The sequence below is a fragment of the Notolepis coatsorum genome (genome assembly GCF_963971535.1).
Source record: "Notolepis coatsorum genome assembly, chromosome: 12".
In the NCBI taxonomy this organism is placed as follows: domain Eukaryota; kingdom Metazoa; phylum Chordata; class Actinopteri; order Aulopiformes; family Paralepididae; genus Notolepis; species Notolepis coatsorum.
The window spans coordinates 64,490,667-64,513,110 of record NC_140176.1 but is presented as its reverse complement, the minus strand read 5'-3'; the positions used below and the strand labels follow the sequence as shown (position 1 = coordinate 64,513,110).

At 46.5% G+C, this 22,444-nt stretch overlaps 1 protein-coding gene across 1 annotated transcript in view; it reads left to right on the top strand.

The window, feature by feature from the left end:
• drosha (drosha ribonuclease III) overlaps window positions 1–22,444 on the top strand; it is a 247,470-nt gene that overhangs the window by 38,925 nt on the left and 186,101 nt on the right. Inside the window, exons 14-15 of the mRNA XM_084326516.1 lie at window positions 3,913–4,037; window positions 22,180–22,279. Of these exons, the coding sequence (XP_084182642.1) occupies window positions 3,913–4,037; window positions 22,180–22,279 (225 nt within the window). The remainder of the gene's footprint in view (window positions 1–3,912; window positions 4,038–22,179; window positions 22,280–22,444) is intronic.

The following is a 22,444-nucleotide window of genomic DNA, read 5'->3' as shown; positions in this document are numbered from 1 at the left end:
GTGTCCCCTCGGGTTCTGCTTGTACTGAAGTGTCACCCGGTGCCATGCAGAATCAACCTAGAATTGACAAACCGTGTCCTACCCCGACCAATGCCAACCTGCTGATGAGTGGCATGGAAGTCGCATGGCTGTCACATTGACGGTCACATTGCCAAAAGTCAGACATCTGATTTAGGACCACATATGAAACTGGAAAATATCAGACTCCATGTGATTTGTGCTGTTCACACTGTTATGAAAAACAAAACTGAGTCGAGAGAACAAAATATCTGAGTTTGCCAACTTTTGCCTGCAGTCTAAACGTAGTCGGAGTGTTTAAAGGTGACATATTTGAGCAATTATTCAACAAGTTAATATAGGTATTTAAGGGCGCGTTCACACCTACCCTGTTTGGTCCACTTTAAGTGGACCATGGTCCCTTTTAGATCAATAGTCCGTTTCGTTTGTACAGGTGTGAACACAAACCAAACTATTTTGAGGACCAAACAACCGAACCATGGTCCTCTTGAAAAGTTGGGACTCGGTTAGTTTCAAAGTGGACCATGGTGCGTTTGCTGTTGGTGTGAACGCGATCGAACTTTATATAGTACCTAATCTAGAGCAAATGAGTGACAGACGCCTAGTGGCGGCTGGCGCGCGACCCAACTCAAATGAATGACGGGCGCGCGGACAGTCTCTCTCTATCTCTCTCTCTCTCGCTCTCCTCTCTAGACTCGCGCTGCGCGCGGACAGTCTCTCTTTCTCTCTCTCTCTCTCTCTCTCTCTCCTCTCTAGACTCGCGCCGCGCGCGGACAGTCTCTCTCTCTCTCTCTCTCTCTCCTCTCTAGACTCGCGCCGCGCGCGGACAGTCTCTCTCTTCCTCTCTCTCTCTAGACTGGCGCCGCGCGCGGACAGTCTCTCTCTCTCTCTCTCTCTCTCTACACTCAAGTCTAGTCGACTTGCGCCGTGCTCGTAATAGTATCTCTCTCATTGCGCTGTCGGCAACTGTTTACGTTTGTAAGTGCTATAGTCCAATAGATGAACGACTTGGCGACTGTATGTCCTTTGTTTACAAATTAGATCCGCACCAAAAAGGGTAGTGCGAACGCAGACCAAAATCAAACAATGTATAATTTTCACATTTGGTCCACCAGAAAGTCCGGACTATCCGCGGACTTTCAGGTGTGAACACGCCCTAAATCTTTCATTTAAATCCTTATGTTAATTAAGTCTCGATGCCTCTCTGTTTCAGCCCTGTTCTTCACGGGCTGTTTATGTGCCTGTACCAAGCAAGCTGTTCATGAACCATCTAGCAGTGGAAGCCTCTAACGTCGAACGAAATTCAGATCAAACTTTCAGACTAGACGTTGCACATCAAATATGACTCAAGATACAGCGATAACATGACAATCGTACCGTTAAAAATGTTACACTTATTTTCTCGCTCTAAGTTAGGTTGTTATTCAGACCTAGATAGCATGGTTCAGCTCGTGCTCAACCAAGTCAACCCTGCCTGTCATTCCCTGGAAGTGTATTGTCGCCTCTGACGATATGTCAGGAGGATTCATCGTCACCTACAGTACCATGCCGCACCAAGGACAAGTGCTACTCCAAATCAAAGGTTGTGATGCCAATCAAACATGGCACGCTGGAGTGATTATTCCCACAGACGAGATGTCATCGACCTTCAGTCAAGTGGGGCATATTTAAAACCTAGGTAGGGAATCGGAGAGCTATGGAACGATTAACGCCTAGCCACGTATCTTAAATCCACGCTTTATTTAGTATAGCACCTTTTACAGAGTCACACCGTTCTTCACAAAGAATAAATTATTGTTAAAAATAAGAAAACATTTATTAAACGAACAATCAAAGCAATAACGACCTTAAACAAAAACACTCAAAATGACACGTTATAAAGGCCAGTTTGCATAGTTGCATCACTACCGTCACATGGCTAGTCGCCATACAGGAAATCAAAGTGGCGCACGTTTTCTCTTGATCCCAAATCAAAGTTTGTTTGCGGGGCGTGACGAGGATCACACAATCTAATGTCAAGGTTAGCGCCAACCTCGAGCCATCTGCTGTTTGGCTCATTGTGCCTTATGCTTCAGTCCCCTTTGTCTGATCTCTGAAAAGCGCCTGACAGACTAACTCTGATGTAGCAGTGAGCTGCAGGGACGTGCGGCCTGTCGATCTCTGTCCTGATAAGGGTGTGAAAGTCACTCCCGTCATCGCAGCGCACGCACCAGGGTTTCCGTTAGAAAAAAATCGTTGCCGGCCTCAGTGTCCGGTAGATTTCAATCTACCGGTCAAATGAGAGAAATTCCGGTCAGAGTTTATTGAGCTTAAAAACAATTGATAGGCAAAAGAATGACAACAAAACAAAATAATGACATCATCAAGGCATGTAGATTTATAATATTTTTACTTAAAACTAGGCTACTTTTGCGTATACAGTCATTATATTCCAAATAAAATAAGTCCCGAGACTCGTGCTGCTGCCGACTTTAAATCAAATAGGTGTCTGTGGGCAGTCGCCCGACATTAATAAACAGCAGTCTGTTATAATCACATTTTTATGAGCTAACGAATTCCGTTATATTGGACATTTGTATTAATTATATCAAGCGAAGAACTGAGAAATTTGGCAGAGAGACGGCAACATTATCGTGGGTTTGCGTGACGACTCTCTCTCTCTCCACCTCCCAACGACTTATTTGCAAAGAGTATGGCGCTGCAGAGCAGCAGATTCAGCTGTTTTTTGGCTCTATCTGGGGACCGCTCAGCAGCGCCCCCCACCCAACAGCTGAATTGCCAATGGCTGAATTGGAGTACTGCACTGTGCCGCTGCTGCTCCGGCTCTGCAGCTACACATGCACTCGCAATCCCAGCACTAAGCTCTCGCTGACAACGTCGTTGTCATTATTAGAAGCAACGATGAAACAAATGTAATGATTGTTTCGTTCATCGCATAGGCTATTTAATTTTTGCCTATTTTAAAGGGGAACTCCACTTTTTTTGGAAATGAGCTTATTTAACATCTTCCCTGGAGTTAGACAAGAAGATGCATACCTTTTTTGTCTCTGTGCGTGCATTTTAGCTTTGGGAATAGACGCTCCGTTAGCATAGCTTAGCTTCATCACTGGAAGTGAGGCAGGACAGTAGCCTTACAGTGCCTTACAGTGCCTTACAGTGTATTGCAAGGTCTGACATTGACCAAACTTGATATGCATGACCTTGGTGGGCTCTAGGTCAACTCCTGAAAAGGGGGTCAATGTCAGACTTTGCAATCAAAGTTAGGGGGCTAATAACCCTTGCCATAATTTCAGTGCGCCCCCTAACTTTTGATTGCAAGGTCTGACATTGACCCCCTTTTCAGGAGTTGACCTAGAGCCCACCAAGGTCATGCATATCAAGTTTGGCCAATGTCAGACCTTGCAATACACTGTAAGGCACTGTAAGGCTACTGTCCTGCCTCACTTCCAGTGATGAAGCTAAGCTATGCTAACGGAGCGTCTATTCCCAAAGCTAAAATGCACGCACAGAGACAAAAAAGGTATGCATCTTCTTGTCTAACTCCAGGGAAGATGTTAAATAAGCTCATTTCCAAAAAAAGTGGAGTTCCCCTTTAACACAATTCAAATAATCAAATTGTGCTTGGAGGGAATTATTTTCACCGGACATTAAGACCGGAGAGATTAAATATGTCGGACTTCAACAGATTTTGCCGGTCTAATACCGGTAATTACCGGCTAACGGAAACGCTGGCACGCACTGTAGAACACAACCCCCGGGCCTATCGCATTACAATTCCCTTCATCGATTATTAGTGCATATTTGGTAGAAGTTAAAGTTTATATGCAGTAAATATGCATGGTTGCGATAGTGTTTGCCTGTGGTCTTACGGTGTGCGTGGATGTTGTTTTGCAGAAGCCGAGCTCTGTGCGGATCGACCAGCTGGACAGAGAACAGTTCAACCCGGACGTCATCACCTTCCCCATCATCGTTCACTTTGGGATCAGGCCGGCCCAGCTCAGCTACGCCGGAGACCCCCAGTAAGTTCATCCACCAGGGTGGTAAAAGACATTCTTCTTGAGTAATAATCAGCTTTACTCTTGGATCCACACTCCTTGAAAGGGAACAGAATTCATAATGTAGCATATTGTCAGTTTGCCGCAGTGTTAGGCTCTGTGCTGATGCAGTCCCAACGTCACACACAGCAGGAGGAACAGCAGGCCACGTGTGTCAGGATGCCGTTTGTTGATTTTAGTTCAGTAATTCCACACAAACTGGTCCAACAGCCGTTATGACTGATCGCCGTGCTCGCGGACACTGTATTTTCTAAGCAACGGACCCCAAAAACATCAGGATCGAAGGTCACTCCTCCACAACTATGATCCTGAATACAGGGACACACCGCATGGGTGTGTCCTCAGCCCCCTCCTCTACTCTCTCTTTGTTGCCATTGGGATTGTTACTCAAAAAAACATAAAACATATTCCTTGTTTCTCATTTCATAAATAATATTATTACTTTAATTATTTCTCTCTGGGTGCAGTAATCCATCACGTTACTCGCTACATTACTTGCGTTACCCCCCCCCCCCCCCACTGCACCTCTGATGTGAACGCTCATTAACTGAAAACCAGCAGCTTTTCTCCCCCCCGCAGCACTGGAGGTTTGGTAACGAGGCTACTTCAGGCTTGATCAAAAGCACAGCGGGCTCCGTGAAGGACGGTCTCTTTTTAAACAACTCGTTGTTGTGCTGCCGCTGCCGATAGCCGGCATTTCAAGAGATTTGAGGTAGTATTTTTCGAAGTGGAAAAGTAGGAGAAGTCGGGGGGGTCCTTTTCGCAGGATGAAACGGCGCTGACGATTCACTCTTAAACCATAGTAGGACTGGTGACGAACAACAAAGGAAATGGCCTAGAGGCTGTAACAACCTGCACCTCACCACCAACTAAGAAGATGTTAATGGTCTTCTGAAGTTTTCCTCCAAGGCCTCTGTTCACACCCGCAAACCTCCCCTTCCTCTCCCCTCACACATTGTTTCACCTGTTTGCCCCACAGAAAGCTTAAGGAGCAAGCTCACATAATTGGGGGGGGGATCTTGGTTCTTCTCCTGGCCAGAGAAATCAAGTTCTCTACCAAACTCCTGAACCTAAATTTGTATTTGATTGCTAATGCTTTAACAACACATTTGCATTAACCATGAAGATGTAACTATGCACATAATTAACCTCTCCGGTTCTTACAAAAGAAAGCCAGCGGTATCTTCTGGCCGCCTCAGACCCACTCCTATCTGAGCTCCGGGGGGGTCATCAAAGCGAAGCAGGCTAGTCTCGGTCCTCCCCACCACAGTCAGGACAGCTGAAACCCGTCCAATTTTCTGCCATAAACTAAAAATACACCTCTTCAAACAATATGAAATAAATATACTTACTGTCTTTTTACTATTACCGGTATGTACCCTGCTACTATACTTATACTACTACCTACCATGCTAATATGTCTATACTAGGGGTGTAAAGGTACACGTAACTATCCGTACCGAACCGTTTCAGTGTGTACCGTACCGTACCGTACCGAACGGCTGTGTAGTGTACCGAACTAATCCAACGGTATGTTAACCACTAACGACCGCCCACCGGGGGGTGTTTTTTTTCACAATCTAATATAATTATTATTTAAAAAAAAAAATTACAAGTCGATTATTAATTTCAATATAGAATATTCGTTGACAGCCCTACAAGTACAATTAGTTACTGCACAGTACATCACCCCTGAGTGGAACATGGAAAGCCAAACTTTCCCCCACTGTACCGAAAACCCGTACCGAACATTGACTTCAAAACCGAGGTACGTACCGAACCGTGGTTTTTGTGTACCGTAACACCCCTAGTCTATACTACTATGCACTCAGAGTGTAGCACTGAAACTTGATACTATTTCACGAACAATACCACTGACCCTGAGATGTACCCCTCCTGCTGACTTGTTGTTCACAATTTGTAAGTCACTTTGAATAAAAGCTTCAGCTAAATGTAAATGTAATGAAAGAACCAAACAAATGACATGGACACTGTCTCGTTGGCCCCCCTCCCATCTGGAAGAAGATGCAGGACAATCAAAAGCAGAACAAATGGACAAAAAAAGAAAAGAAAACTGCTTCTTTCTAAGAGCTGTAAAGTCTTAATTTATACTCGCACGTCAAAGTGGCGCCGAAGGCGTTGCTGCCACCACTGCCGCTGCAGGGCAAGGAGCCTACCTACCGGCACGTCTCCCGCGCAGCAGCACCGCAAGTGACGCGATTGGCCCACATGCCTCGAGGGCCAATCGCAGCGCTCTTCCGCTTTCACCTCACTCTCATGTGGACGAGGGATTAGCAAAGAGGTTGCGTTACTTGGAACTATAAAGGCTAGAACCCCCGGAGCTAAAGAACCGACGTGGAAACTGATTCAGCCTTAACCTCTGTTTACCCTCCACTGCCAAAGACTTACTGCTGTGAGCCATAATCCCAACCCACACACACGCACGCACGCACACACACACACACACACACACACACACACACACACACACACACACACACACACACACACTCATTATGCACTACCCCCTTACGGACTTACCAGAGACTCATCATATTGCAGTATTGCACACAACACCCCATATGCTGCTACTTTACCACTGCTGTTTATCTCGTGTTTATAGTCTGCCTTTATTTAGATTTGCTTTTACTTATTGTATTTTACAGTTAATCCCAACCCACACACGTACGTGCACACACACACACACACACACACACACACACACACACACACACACACACACACACACACACACACACACACACACACACACACACACACACACACATTCATTATGCACTACACACTTAACAGACGTACCAAAGACAGTGGCTCAGGAGGTAGCAGTTGTCTGGTTATCTGGAGGTTCCCGGTTCGATTCCCGGCGTGTCAAAGTGTCCTTGAGCAAGACACCTAACCCCTAATTTGTTCTTGTTGAGCAGGTTGGCACCTTGCATGGTTGCCTCTGCCGTCGGTGTGTGAATGTATGAGTCAATATGAGGAACAAATTGTAAAGCGCTTTGGATAAAAGCGCTATATAAATGCAGCCATTTACCATTTACTATCACATTGCACGTATTGCAGTATTGCACATACCACCCCATATGCTACTACTTTACCACTACTGTTTAGGTCACTTGATCTTCTTTTTATAGTTTGCTTAATTTATTTATACTGTATTTGCTTTTACTTATTGAATGTACCTTTGTTGTTGTTGTTATGCTGCACACTGCTGAAGGGCTGCTGAGCAGATCTTCATAGTTCTAAGCACAATGAGGATACAGATCTAATGTAATCTAACATGCTTTATAGCTGTTGCAGCAATATAATGGTCAATATACTTCACGAGGGAAAAGGCCTGGCCACAGCCATTTGGATGTTGTCCAGGTCTATTTAGGCCTATTTAAGCTCTTCAGTGATATATATTGCATTTATATAGCGCTTTTATCCAAATAGCTTTACAACTTATCACTCACATTCACCCATTCACTCACAAATTCACACACCCGTGGCGGAGGCGACCATGGGAGCCGGAAGCAGCCGAAATCTAACCGGGAACCTTCTGATGACCAGACGATGTCTCTACCTCTACCTACTCTACCTGAGCCACTGTCACCCCGTGATATGACTCTTACAGATAACAATTTTTCCCACAGCGCTACAGACTGCTGCCCTGGGCTATACGTTGCAAATTGTGAACACTCTCAATCATGAATGTCTAGTCAGTGATTTTTAGTCAGAGCCTTTGGTATGGATATTTAGGCAAGGCCGTTTAGTCTGTTTCAAATTGATGGCAGCGTCTATATGTACGTGTGTGTGATAACATATTCCTTGATTGACCCCCTTGGGGAAATTTGGGCATCATAGCGGAGGGGGAGGGGAGGTACAGGTAGGGGCAGGGTAATAGTAGAAAGACACAAATATAGGCAATCAAATTGTATCTGAATATGAGAAAGTAAACTGTAATCAAAGGTGCAGATGAGGTTATGTATGCCCTATCAGTTATATTATACCTTACAATTATGGGTGTTACGACCCTGGCTCATGGGTACGCAACCTATGTGTAATCAACACCAAAACCCTGTGCTCTAACTCAAAAATGCTACTAAACCAAGGAACTACTAATATAACTATAAGCTAATGTACTGGTAACCCAACGGACAACGACTGTAAGAACCTGACAGCTCTTTCACTAGGCACAGACCGTGCATGTGTGTTTCTGGGTCTGCCTTTGAAGCTCCCCAGCAGGTAACCAATACACAACAACCCATAAACAAAACAAAAACAACTGTGACCCCTTAGTTGTCAGGGCCTCTACCACAACAGCGATAACGGGTACCACAAACACCGGTACTATGATCGTGAGAGGGCGTCTGCTAGCACGTTGTCCCTCCCACGAATGTGGCGAATATCCAAGTTATACGCCTGGAGGAACAAACTCCATCGCATCAAACGATGATTCGAATTCACCATGCTGCGAAGAAAAACCAAAGGGTTATGGTCTGTATACACAACAAGGGGTAAACTGGAGGATCCCACGTAAACATCAAAATGGTTCAAGGCAAGAACCAAAGCGAGCGCCTCCTTCTCTATAGTAGAGTAGTGCAGTTGATGCCTGTCAAACTTTTTAGAAAAGTAGCACACTGGGTGCTCCACCTCTAATGCATCCTCTTGCAGGAGGACGGCTCCAGCACCGAGGTCACTAGCATCCACTGCCAACTTGAATGGCAGTTGAAAATCGGGAGCTGACAGAACGGGAGCGCTAATCAGAATACCCTTGATGCTCTCAAAAGACTGTTGACAAGTCTCAGTCCACACGAAAGGTACCTTAGGACTGAGCAGATTGGTCAAAGGGGCAATAACAGAAGCAAAGTTCCTACAGAAACTCCTATAGTACCCTGCCATACCTAGGAAGCGCTTTAACTCCCGCCTGGTGATGGGAGCAGGGAAGCCCACTATAGCCTCCACCTTAGCTGTAATGGGGCACACATGCCCACGTCCAACCACCTTACCCAGGTAGGTAACCGTGGCCTGTCCAAATTCACATTTCGCAAGGTTAACTGTCAAGTTAGCATCACCCAACCGCTTGAACACTTCGGCCAGATGCTCCACATGTTGTGACCAAGAGGAACTGTGGATAACCAGGTCATCCAGATATGCCTCACAGAACGCTACCCCGCCCAGGACCTTGTTCACTAGCCGCTGAAACGTCGCTGGGGCATTTCGCATGCCAAAGGCCATCACTGTATACTGGCAGAAACTCTCTGGTGTGACAAAAGCGGATATATCACGTGCTCGCGGAGTAAGCGGAACCTGCCAGTATCCCTTTAGCAAATCCAATTTACTTACAAAGGCTGCTGAACCCACCCGATCGATACAGTCGTCCATCCGAGGCAGAGGGTACGAGTCCGGCTTGGTTACTGCATTAACTTTACGGAAATCAGTACAGAACCAATGAGTGCAGTCTGGCTTATCAACAAGCAGGCAGGGGGAGCTCCACGCACTAGAACTGGGCTCCGCAATGCCATGTCTCACCATATAGTCTTACTTCCTTACTCAAGATCCTTCGTTTTTCCGGATTCACCCTATAGGCATGTTGCTTAATTGGCCCTGCACTACCAACATCAATGTCATGCTCGAGTACATTAGTACGACTAGGGACATCAGAAAACAAACGTGTATGCTGTCTAAGTAGGCGCACCACATCCGTACGCTCAGGAAGTGGTAAGTACGACAGGTGTGAGTCCAAGTCACCTAGTATCTGGGTGTTTGGCAACCGGCCCTGAGAAATCTCCTTCGACACAGAACAGTCGGCTACAATAGGAGATGCAGAAACTGTTAGAACAGCCACAGGCTTGACCCCTGACTGGTCAATCTGAGCCCTATCATTGTACGCCTTCAACATATTGACGTGACATAATCTACTCTTGCGCCTGCGGTCGGGAGTTTTAATCAAGTAGTCGACCTCACCAACTTTGCGCTCAATGGAGTATGGCCCACTGTATTTAGCCTGTAATGCAGACCCAAGAATAGGCGAGAGAACCAACACCTTGTCTCCTGGTGAGAACACCCTATGTCGGGCCCGCCTATCATACCACACCTTCATTTTTCCTTGGGCTACCTTTAGGTTCTCTTTCGCTAGTTCACATGCTCTACTAAGCTTAAGCCTGAAGTCACACACATAGTCCAACAAATTAGTAGAGGAAGGAGTCTGGTCAGCCAACCACTTTTCCTTCAGCAGTTTCAAAGGACCCCTCACTGTGTGGCCGAACACCAGCTCAGCCGGGCTGAATCCAAGAGACTCCTGGGTTACCTCCCTAGCAGCAAACAGAAGCAAAGGAATTCCATCATCCCAGTCTTTGTCGAACTCCGTACAATATGCCCGCAGCATTGTTTTGATAGTCTGGTGAAATCTCTCCAGCGCCCCCTGGGACTCTGGATGATAGGCAGAGGAAGGGCAATGCTGGATAGACAACTGCTGGAGGACCTGAGCAAAGAGACGGGACATGAAGTTAGACCCTTGATCTGATTGAATGACCTTTGGTAGACCAAAAGTCGAAAAAAACCTAACCAGAGCTTTGGATATAGCTGGGGCTGTGATCTTGCGTAAAGGAATGGCTTCAGGAAAACGGGTCGCTGCACACATAATAGTCAAAAGGTACTGGTTCCCTGTCTTAGTTCGAGGGAGGGGACCAACACAGTCAATGCGGATCCGCTCAAAAGGTTCCCCAACGGCAGGGATAGGCTGCAGAGGAGCCTGAGGGATCTTCTGGTTTGGTTTACCAACCACCTGACACACATGGCACGAGCGACAATATTGTGCCACATCTGACTTCAAACCAGGCCAACAAAAATGACTCAGCACACGGTCATAAGTCTTCCTGACCCCCATGTGACCAGCAAGATCATGATCATGTGCTAGATGCAGTATATCAGGACGATACACGGCTGGAACAACAATCTGAAACACACTGCCCCAGTCATCCAGACTGGACAGGTTAGGTGGTGTCCACTTTCTCATGAGCACGTCATTGCTAACAAAGTATCCTTGAGACGTATCTACCATTTCATCCTCTAAAACCGCCTCTTCAAAGAGGGACGACAAGGAGACCTCCTTGTTTTGCTCTAGTACCAACTGCTCATGAGACGGAATCACCTTACCAAACCCCTCATCAGGGCCACTTTTCAACTCAACAAAGAACGTGTCACTAAGTGTCATATCACCATCTAAGTTAACAACCTCATGGGTGTCACATTTGACCTTTGACATTGCGCGTGTTACCGCACACACAGGAAACACTCCTGGATGCTTCTGTGCGAGCTCATCAGGAACCTCAGAAACTACAGGGACGGGAATTACAACTGGAGTAGCCAGCACTTTGCCACCGGCCAAATCGTTCCCTAGAATGAAGGACACCCCCTTTATGGGAATGTGAGAACACACACCTACGACAACATTGCCTGATACTAAGGGAGAGTTTAGCGAGACCTCATGCAAAGGAGTATTCACAAAGCCTCCTCCAAAGCCCTGAACAATGGCACCGGAATGCAATGAAGAATCTTCCGAAAATGGCAAAATCCCATCCAGAATGAGAGTCTGGAAAGCTCCTGTATCTCTCCATATTGTAATAGCCTGCCTTGATCCTAATTCACCAACCAGTGAAACAAATCCATCCATCCTAAATGTTGAGGAGCCCTCTAGCTCCCTGTCTGCACCTTTGATACTTCGCACCCCACCCTCTAATGTCGGCATAGGTGTCCTGTCTATGATTTCTACCAGAGCCACCGTTTTTACATTTTTCTGCTTAAGCACAGGGCATCCAGCAACGATATGACCAGGCTCCTTACAGTAAAAACAGATAACCCCCTCTGGGAATGCACTAGCAGAGCCACCTTGCCTAGGAGTCGAAGTAAACCGACCAGCAGACACGGGTGCCGGGAACCGGCTCCCCTGAGAAGGACGCCTACTACCCCTGGACTCCACACGGCCCTCCTCTACAAAGACAGATTTGTGTGTTAACACAAACTCATCAGCCAAGACAGCAGCGTCGGCTATCTTCGATACCTTATGCTCATTTAGATGTGTGGAAACGTTATCAGGAACACACCTCTTAAATTCCTCTAGGAGAACCAACTGTCTGAGCTGCTCCCTTGACTCTGCTTTTTGCGAGGTGCACCACCGGTCAAACAGGTTCTCCTTCTCTTTTCCAAATTCAACATAAGACTGCCCCTCCTGCCTACGATAACCTCTAAAACGCTGACGATAGGCCTCGGGGACCAACTCATAAGCCCTCAATATGGAAGCTTTAACCAGCTCATAATCAGCGCTTTGTTCAAGGGACAGAGCAGTGTAGGCTTCTTGTGCCCTACCAACCAAAACACATTGCAGCAGCAGTGTCCAGGCGGTATCAGGCCACTTCAATGTGGTTGCCACCCGTTCAAAAAGGGGAAAATATCTTTCCACGTCTTTCTCAAAGAATGGTGGCACCATCCTAATATTCCTGCCTACATCAAACCCGGAACGTGACTCTGGATGCAGAGAACCCGCCTGCAAGGCAGCATGCTTAAATGCAAGCTCCTTCATTGCACAATCGTGCTCTCTCTCCTCTCTCCTCTCCTCTTGTTGTAGCTGTTTTTCCTTAAGCTCCCGCTCTCTCTCATCTCTCCTCTCTTGTTGTAGCTGTTTTTCCTTAAACTCACGCTCTTGTTGTAGCTGCTTTTCCCTAAATGCCAACTCCCTAGGCCCCCAATCGATGGCAACACCTTCCCCCACGCCAGAGAGTTGTGGAGACACCTCAGACAAAAGAAGCTCATCCACCGTTGCCACAATCACCTGCTCCTCAATGAGTATAGCCCTCAAAGTCCCCAAGGCAGTCATTTTTAACCGCTTCTCACTGGCAGTAAGCTCCACATCGTAGTGCACAGCAAGCTTCAGAAGCTGCTCTTTGGAAAACCTTCCCAACATCTCGTCAGAGGGGTTCTCAACAAAATCCTTAATGGTAGCCATCGTTACTGTACCAGTCACCACAAGCTACTCACTTTACCCTACAGTCACTAAGAACCACTAACAAACCACGAAGAACCACCAAAGAACCACTGAAAAACCACTAAAGAACCACTGAAGAACCACGAAGAACCACTGAAGAACCATGAAGAATGCTAATGCCAATAATAACAACCATAAAATATTCCAAACAGGTGCGCCTTCTAACCTGATGTGACCACATATGCTTCTACGTCTAAACTGCAGAAAACCCGGGCCTACCACATGTCTACCCTAAGAAACACTAAATCAAGCCCTACCACACTACCTGTGTTTCCTGGCCGCCCTAACCTACCTACCCTTAAACTAATGCCCTGTAGACCTAACTTTCTTCAACCACACCTGCTACCAGTCAAAGATCATATACAATCATTTCATTGACCGCCCCAGGAGTACGCGGTGCACCGGACGCTAACCAACAACCAGAAAATAATATCCCTATCTACATGTGGTGCCTACTAAACTATATATTTTAACAGCATAAGTAGTCACATCAAATTACAAACAAATACGGCATACTCACCTGTTTGATGAAAATGGCTCAGCCCCCACGTTACACCATGTGTAACGAACACCACCCAAACCATAATATGATGACACCCCGTGCAACACAAAAAAAAATCACCAAACAAAGTGCTAGGGGTAAAAGATCCCGGACGAGCGCCCAATTGTTACGACCCTGGCTCATGGGTACGCAACCTATGTGTAATCAACACCAAAACCCTGTGCTCTAACTCAAAAAATGCTACTAAACCAAGGAACTACTAATATAACTATAAGCTAATGTACTGGTAACCCAACGGACAAGGACTGTAAGAACCTGACAGCTCTTTCACTAGGCACAGACCGTGCATGTGTGTTTCTGGGTCTGCCTTTGAAGCTCCCCAGCAGGTAACCAATCAGCACTAATTGGCTAATTGGCAGCCCTCACCTGCCTGCCCTGGTGACACAGGAGTGACCAGGCCTCTAGTACATAACAATGGGCAATAAATAAATCTGAATATATACTATGAGTAAAGTAAACGGTATACACACGTGCCGTATACACAAGGTACCCTAACTGGCATGATATATGTTATACGTTGTAGTCCGTGCGGGTTTGGTAGTAAGAGTCAGACTTGTATGTACAGGTGGAAATGGACGGAACTGCTTTTTGTCGTTAGACGACACAAGTTCCTTTTGACAGACTCTCTTTTACGCAAGTTTTGCAGACCTTTTCACTTAATCAGATGGAGAGCGGTGGAGAGAGGTTCAGTACGTAGAGCCAAGACGGTTATTGTAGCCTGGTAAGATTAATGAAGCAAAGTAGCCCGCTGAACTTCTGTAGGTTTGTGTATATAAATGGTAAATGGACTGCATTTATATAGCTATTTTATCCAAAGTGCTTTACAACTTATGCCTCACATTCACCCATTCACTCGCACATTCACAGGCGACCATGCAAGGTGCCAACCTGCTCACCGGGAGCAGTTAGGGGTTAAAGGAAAACTCCAACATTTTGGGAAATTAGCTTATTTAACATATTCCCTGGAGTTAGACAAGAAGATACATACCTTTTTTGTCTCTGTGCGTGCATTTAGCTTTGGGAACAGTCGCTCCGTTAGCGTAGCTTAGCTTCATCACTGGAAGTGAGGAGGGACAATAGCCTGACGTTCCCTTACAGTGTATACAGTCACCAAATACACTCCAAATACAACTCCAAAACGTTCATGTAAACATGTTGTGACCTGTGTATTTACCACATGGAGAAATAAAAAATAATTGAATTAGACAATTACGTTTTCTAAGCAAATATACTCTGAACAATTTGTTGCCTAAGCACTCGTCTCTGCGCGCAGTCTGTGATTTCTACGTGAAGCCGTGTTTGTGGACATTCTCATTAATTCAAAGGATCCGAACCGATTGAAGTTTATGGATACCATGACTTAAAATCCTCTTACCTTGACCCTTGACGATTAAAAGCCTCCCCAATTTAGAAAACAGTAATCCAATGGCTGGTATTGATAATATAATACTAACTACTGCACGTAGCTAACCGGAGCTAACACAGAACCGGATGGTCACTAAAGTAAATATAATGACTTCCTTTCTGGGGTTTTCAAAATAAAAGTGCAACGTTTATAGCAGCGGACAACGTTTATTTTTTTTTATTTTTTTGTATTGATCTTTTTCCCCCTCCATTTTCCTCCGATTTTCTCCCATCCCAATGTTAGTCGTTATGCCAATTCCCAATCCCCTTCCTGGTCGCTGCGCACTTACCCCCCACAGTCGGTCTGGGAGAGTGGAGGCTATCACGTGCTTCCTCCGACACACGTCTAGCCAATCAACCGCTTCTTTTCACCTGGCAGCGCGGATTCTCATTGAGAGGGCGTAGCGTGTGGAAGGATCACACTATCCCACTCAAGTCCTATCCGCGCTTAGCAGGCGCCCCGACCGAACTGTAGGAGTCGCTGTTTACAACGACCCGGACCCACCCCGTCAGCTTCTCCCACCCTCTAATACTGCCAATTGTATTAGTGTGAACGGCCAGCCAAGCTGGTGACAACCCCGGAGCTGTGAGCTGGATTCGAACAGGCGAATCTAGCCGCTCCGGGGTTTGGTGACGAACGCAATCTCCGTTACGCCACCTGACCGCCGGACAACGTTTATTTTGTACATTATCTAACGTTAACACGAACCTAAACTAACGTTACAACTAACCTAAAGTTAGTTTAGGATCGTGTTAACGTTAGATAATGTACAAAATAAACGTTTTCCGCTGCTATAAATGTCACACTTTTATTTTTAAAACCCCAGAAAGGAAGTAATTATATTTACTTTAGTGACCATCCGGTTCTGTGTTAGCTCCGGTTAGCTACGTGCAGTAGTTAGTATTATATTATCAATACCAGCCATTGGATTACTGTTTTCTAAATTGGGGAGGCTTTTAATCGTCAAGGTAAGAGGATTTTAAGTCATGGTATCCATAAACTTCAATCGGTTCGGATCCTTTGATGGGAATGTCCACAAACACGGCTTCACGTAGAAATCACAGACTGCACGCAGAGACGAGTGCTTAGGCAAAAAATAGTTCAGAGTATATTTGCTTAGAAAACGTAATCGTCTAATTCAATTATTTTTTATTTCTCCACGTGGTAAATACACAGGTCACAACATGTTTACATGAACGTTTTGGAGTTGTATTCGGAGTGTATTTGGTGACTGTATACACTGTAAGGGAACGTCAGGCTATTGTCCCCCCCCCACTTCCAGTGATGAAGCTAAGCTATGCTAACGGAGCGACTGTTCCCAAAGCTAAATGCACGCACAGAGACAAAAAAGGTATGTATCTTCTTGTCTAACTCCAGGGAAGATGTTAAATAAGCAAATTTCCCAAAATTTTGGAGTTTTCCTTTAAGTGTCTCACTCAAGAACACTTCGACACGCTTCCCGGGAGGAGCCGGAATCGAACCGGGAACCTGCCGATTACCAGACGACCACTCTACCTCCTGAGCCACTGTTGCCCCCCTTGTATGTCTTATCAATTGGTCATCTCAGGGCTGATTTCATATGAGGTATAGTTGTAGACTATATTATAGAGAGGAACTTGTTGATGTAGGGCGTATGTCGTCGTTCAGACCTTTTCCCTTCCTTGCTTTAAAGCCTTGAATAATGTCAGTTGTTCGTGTATATCTTCAAACTCTGTACAAAATATTACCCTCGTCATTTGAAATGACGCCTGCTAGATGAGTAACAACCGCCTTGGGATTCAAGTGGTCTGCATTTCGAGCTAACATTTTGAAGAAAGAAAATTGGGCAGAACACGCTGTAATTCCCTAATGCGTTCTATATCACATTCTCGCTAGCAAGACCAGTGGCTATATTTATCATTAATCATTGCCTTTTGTCATTTTGTTTTAAATTAGTCTGTTAAGCACTTTGTAATGTTTGTTGTTTGTATTAATTGGCTCTATTGCACTATTTCTTGGCAAAACTAGTTACTAAACCTGATTTAGGGTATGAATAGGTGTCAGAAAAACATCTGTTGAAAGAAATGCAGCTTGGCTGTCTGGAACTAACTACTATTGGGCACGTTCTTTCGTGCCGGCTCATAATGGACCATATTTCTTGCTTTCCAAAGCGAGATGAAGACAGAGAAGCACAGGCCGGTATTCTGATGCATGAACCAACAGGTGTCTCAAGATTCAAGATTCAAGATTCAAGAGTTTTAATTGTCACGGCATACAGGTATACAATGAAATGCGGCTGGTCTTGCCCGCGACGATGTGCAATACAGTGGTACAACATATAATAGAATCCAATAAAATACAGTGGTACAACATATTAATAGAATCCAATAAAACAGTGCAATAAACAGGTACATGGTGTGCCATCTCGGTATCTGTACATTAGTATTTACAGAGCATATAGTCTCTCATAGGAGAGACTGGCAGCAATTGTAACAGGGAGTGATGCGATTCTCTTATGCGCATACAGTTATTATGGTAAGGCGTGGAATAGGCCTAATGTATAGTATCATCTCGCTGGACTGTATTATAACAGCGTTATAACAATGTTACATTTGACACACACACACACACATACGACCTCCGTGCCCAATTTCGCCTCCTAGGGAGGAAACCTTTGGCCGCATTTTTGTGGAACAACCCACCAACCGACCATTACCACAGCAGGGAGAAAGGGGTCCTGAAAGTGTGTGTGTGTGTTTTTATTTTTATTTTTTTTCATGCCAATTGGCGAATTTGTGCTTGCTAACTAATGATCAAAAACTCCTTTTTGTTCTGGTTGGTATGCTGGCCGTAATCGAATGCAATGGAGTTAATAATAACACCCTTGCCCCCTTCCTTTTCGTCATAGTCCTCGACTATGCGCTCAGGAAGGTCATCAATGGACGGGAGCAGGAACTTGGTCTCACAATAACCCCAAGGAGATCGAGACGACACCCCGCCATAGTCCTAACATACCTTGACTACGCGGACGACATCAGCCTGCTCTCTGACCAGGTGGAGCAGGCACAGGAACTCCTGTGCAGAGTGGAGACGGAGTGCGCCAAGGTTGGCCTTAAGCTAAATGCCAAGAAAACCGAGGTCATAATGTATAACATCCTCCCGGATCATCCACCTCTAAGGACAACAGGAGGCTCTGCTCTAAAGGAAGTCAGTGATTTCAAGTACCTGGGCTCGTGGGTCAACTCGTCCGAGCAAGACCTTAATAGGGGAAGGCACTTGCGTGGAGGGCTCTGAACGGCATGACCAGTGTGTGGAAATCCAACCTCCCCCGTCAAATCAAGCTCAACTTCTTTCATGCAACAGTTGAGTCTGTCCTTTTGTATGGCAGTGAATGCTTGAAGCCCACCCTGCAGAAGTCCTTGGATGGGTGCTACACCAGAATGATGCGTGTGGTGCTCAACATCAACAGGGATGAGCATGTCACTAATGCAAATTTGTATGTGGGGGGTGCTAAAGGTGAGCGATAAAGTGGCAGTCAGGAGAATGAGGCTGGCAGGTCACTGCCAGAGACACCATGAGATGCCAACCAGCAAACTTGTGCTGTGGGAACCAACACACGGGCATCGATCACGAGGACATCCCACGTTAACCTACGTGGACGTACTCAGGAGAGATGCGGGAACAGAAAGCACCAACGAGCTAGCCAGATGCATGGAGGATCGGGATGACTGGAAGCACCGATGGAGGGCCCGTCCGAGGACGACCTAGAGAGAGATAATGCAGTTAATCACATGACCCTTTTTGACCCCAGCCGCCTCCCATAGCTTTGACAGCCAGCCGCGGTTGGAAAGTATGTTTGCGGTCCAGGTTACTCTACCACATATATACTGTATACAGTTTGAATTATTTATTATTATAAATGTTTGTACTTAATTGCGCTTGCACAGCCTGTTATACGATTATACGCCCTACATAGAGTGAAAGCATTACGTTATCTCTAAACCTGAAATACCTCAAATATGTACTTCAAGTACAGTACTTAAGTGCAAGTACTTTGTTACTTTCCACTCTTGGAGAGAGCGAGAAAGAGAGAGAGAGAGACTCTTCATACCCCTTTTGTCTCCCCATGTTCCACTGCTTATTCACCGCTGTTCTCACAGGACATGGCATCATCTCATGAGTGTTCTGCTCAGAGAGAGAGAGAGAGAGACACAGACGGAGAATGGTATGTGTCCTCAAGGTGTGGGGGGTTGGGGGTGTAGAAAGGGAGACGGGGAGAGAAGGAGAGTGGCGTGACATTTTCACATGCGTCGTCACGGGTCCCGGGGTTTGCCCGGGCGCCTTCGCCGGCGGGAGCTGTGCTTTATGTCTTGTGAATTGTAATGTCACACGCACACACGCACATACACACACACGCACGCATACATACATGCCACAGGGCTGCGATAGGGAATATTGTACTGTGCCTCTGCATAATTAACAAAAGCCCTGTATTCGATTATCTCTGTAGCCTCCGAGGGGTTCAGAGATGCGACAACAACTGCGTGCCGAGCACCAATCAAAAAGTCAGCGCTTTCAGAACGTTCCTGCTGAAACTAGCTGCTGTTCTTATTTCAATTCAACAGTCAGACGGCGATGATGATGATGATGATGAGTGTGGGAATAGCGATGATGAAGGCGGCGCAAACAAATGGACCATTGTCATTCTAAAATCGTGGCCAGCAGCACTTGCTCCTCATGGTGTTCTCTTCACCAAAGCCCCCCACCCTCTGTCTCTCTCTCTCTCTCTCTCTCTCTCTGTCTCTGTCTCTCTGTCTCTCTGTCTCTCTGTCTCTCTGTCTCTCTGTCTCTGTCTCTGTCTCTGTCTCTGTCTCTGTCTCTGTCTCTGTCTCTCCTCTCTTTCTCTCTGTCTGTCTTTCTCTCTCTCTCCCACCTCTCTCTGTCTCTCTCACTATCTTACACCCCTCTGTCTCTATCACTCCCCTCTGTCTATCACTCCCCTCTGTGTCTCTATCTTACTCTCCTCTCTCTCACCCCCCTCTCTCTCTCACACACTCATTCCCCCATTCCTCTCTTTATCTATATCTGTCTCCTCATCGCTACGTGTGGGATGTCCATTTCTGTGCCCCCCCCCCCAACTCAGCGAGGCATGTCATACCCTCTCTCTCTACACGGTAGGCAGCGAACAAATTTATGGATGGATGGGGACATCATTATCTGACGCGGAAATGGTGCCGGAAAGATCCTCAGCAGCCCTAATGAGGCGCGTGGCGGCAGGGCAGGCTTTTCTTCTGTGTTGATTGCGGCCGCAGCGTTGCCACAGCAGAGCGTAAGCGGTGTGCATTTATAATAAAACACAAGATGCCCTACGTGTTTTATTATAAATGCATGCAGTCCGCTCTCTTTAGCAATGCCTCGGCCGCAATCAACAACACGAGGGAGAGCGGGAGAGGGAGAGAATAATGGAGGGGTGGAGGGAGGGTTAGCGAGAGAGACTGGCCAGACTGGTGGTGTTCAGAGGTTGGCGCTCTAACCTTTTACCATCTATCAGGACCGCGTGGGAAGGAGCCGCGATGTGTGGGAGGTCAAAGAGAGAGGGAGGTCAAAGAGGGAGCGATTGAAGGGAGGAGGTGAGAGGCAGGCGGGCGAAAGAGAAAAAAAAGTGAGGAAAGAAAGGAGGTTGAGAGTAAAGTGAGAGAGGGGGAGGGAGACAGAGAGGGAAAAAGACAGATGGAGAGACAGAGAGAGAGAACATATGCTAATGGAAGTATGTGCAGGGAGTGACAGAGCAGCGGTTGTGCTACTCTGGGAGCACTGAGAGGATCTGTGGAAAGGTCATTGGAGCGGATTAGGGACGAGAGAGCCTCCCAGGCTGCCTCTCTCTCTCCTCTTTGTCTATCTTTCTTCTCTCTATCTGTCTCCCCTCTCTGTGTCTTTTTCCTCTCTCTCTCTCTCTTTCCCCATCTTTCTGTTTGTCTCTTCTCTCCCTTTTCTCTCTTTCCCCTTTTCCATTTTTCTCTCTCTCTCTCTCTCTCTCTCTCTCTCTCTCTCTCTCTCTCTCTCGCTCTCTCATCTGTCAGGCCTGGAGGTGGCGGTGAGTTGCTAATCTGGACAGGGAAACCCTCTCATCCCCAGTCTCTGTCCCTAATGAAGTTCCCACTATTAAAGCTCTATAATTCTTCCACACAACCTCCGCTCTCTCCCCACGCCTCCCTTTCTTTCATCCGCCCCCCGCCACCTTCCCTCCAATGCCCCCCCCCCCTCCCCCCCCCCCTGTCCCTGTCCCTGCCACCAGTCATAATTTAATAACTCTCCACAAATGAGGAGAGAGTCTCCTGAATGGGAGCATAACGGTCACACTCGGCCCTCGGTCCATCAATCAGGGAGTGTGATTGAAAAGAGAGAGAGAGGGAGCGAGAGATAGGGGGAGAGGGGACAGAGCAAGGTGGTCTGAATGCTAGCTACATGTCACCTTGCCGATAACTCCTCTACCTTGATTCAAATGCAAATGAGACCAAAAGACAATGATTGTCATAGAAAACGTGTGTGATTTTGCGCAGGCGATAGCTCCCATGTAGCGTATCAAAGCTGCACAAACGTGGCGTGACCTCCATCCTGCTATAGAAAAGGCGGGTTGAGCAGTCGGTCTGTGCTTTGAACTGCACCCCCACACCTCCCCGTAGTTGAAATGGTGAACGTCTGAAGTGATTGGTGTCTCTTCGTTCTCTCTCTCTCTCTCTCTCTCTCTCTCTCTCTCTCTCTCTCTCTCTCTCTCTCTCTCTCACTCTCTCTCACTCCTGCTATGTATCTCTCTCTCTCTATCCTGCTATGTATCTCTCTCTATCCTGCTATGTATCTCCCTTTCTCTCTCTCTCTCTCTGTATATCCTGCTCTCTCTCTCTCTCTCTCTCTCTCTCTCTCTCTCTCTCTCTCTCTCTCTCTCTCTCTCTCTCTCTGCGCCTCACAGCGAAGCGGCTAATGGAGTAATGGCCTCAGGCCACTGTTAAATGATGTTGTTTAATAACGGGCGAGCCGCGGATGAAATATTGATGTGTTGTTGCAAGGGTGGATAGACTCCCGTCAGCCTGACTCCTCCTTATTTACTGTTTGGCAGGTACCAGAAGCTGTGGAAGAGCTATGTGAAACTGCGCCACCTGCTGGCCAACAGCCCCAAGGTCAAGCAGATCGACAAGCAGAAACTGACTCAGAGGGAGGTGGGTTAAAGGACAATTACTTTCTTTCTTTACCCCCCTCTTTTGTGTCATTATTGTGTCTGTATTACATATGTCTGTAGGCCATTTCTCACTGAGTGGCAGTGTTTTTTTCGGCAAGGTCATTTAACCTCTTAATCATCGGACGGCCTGACATCGGGCCGTCAC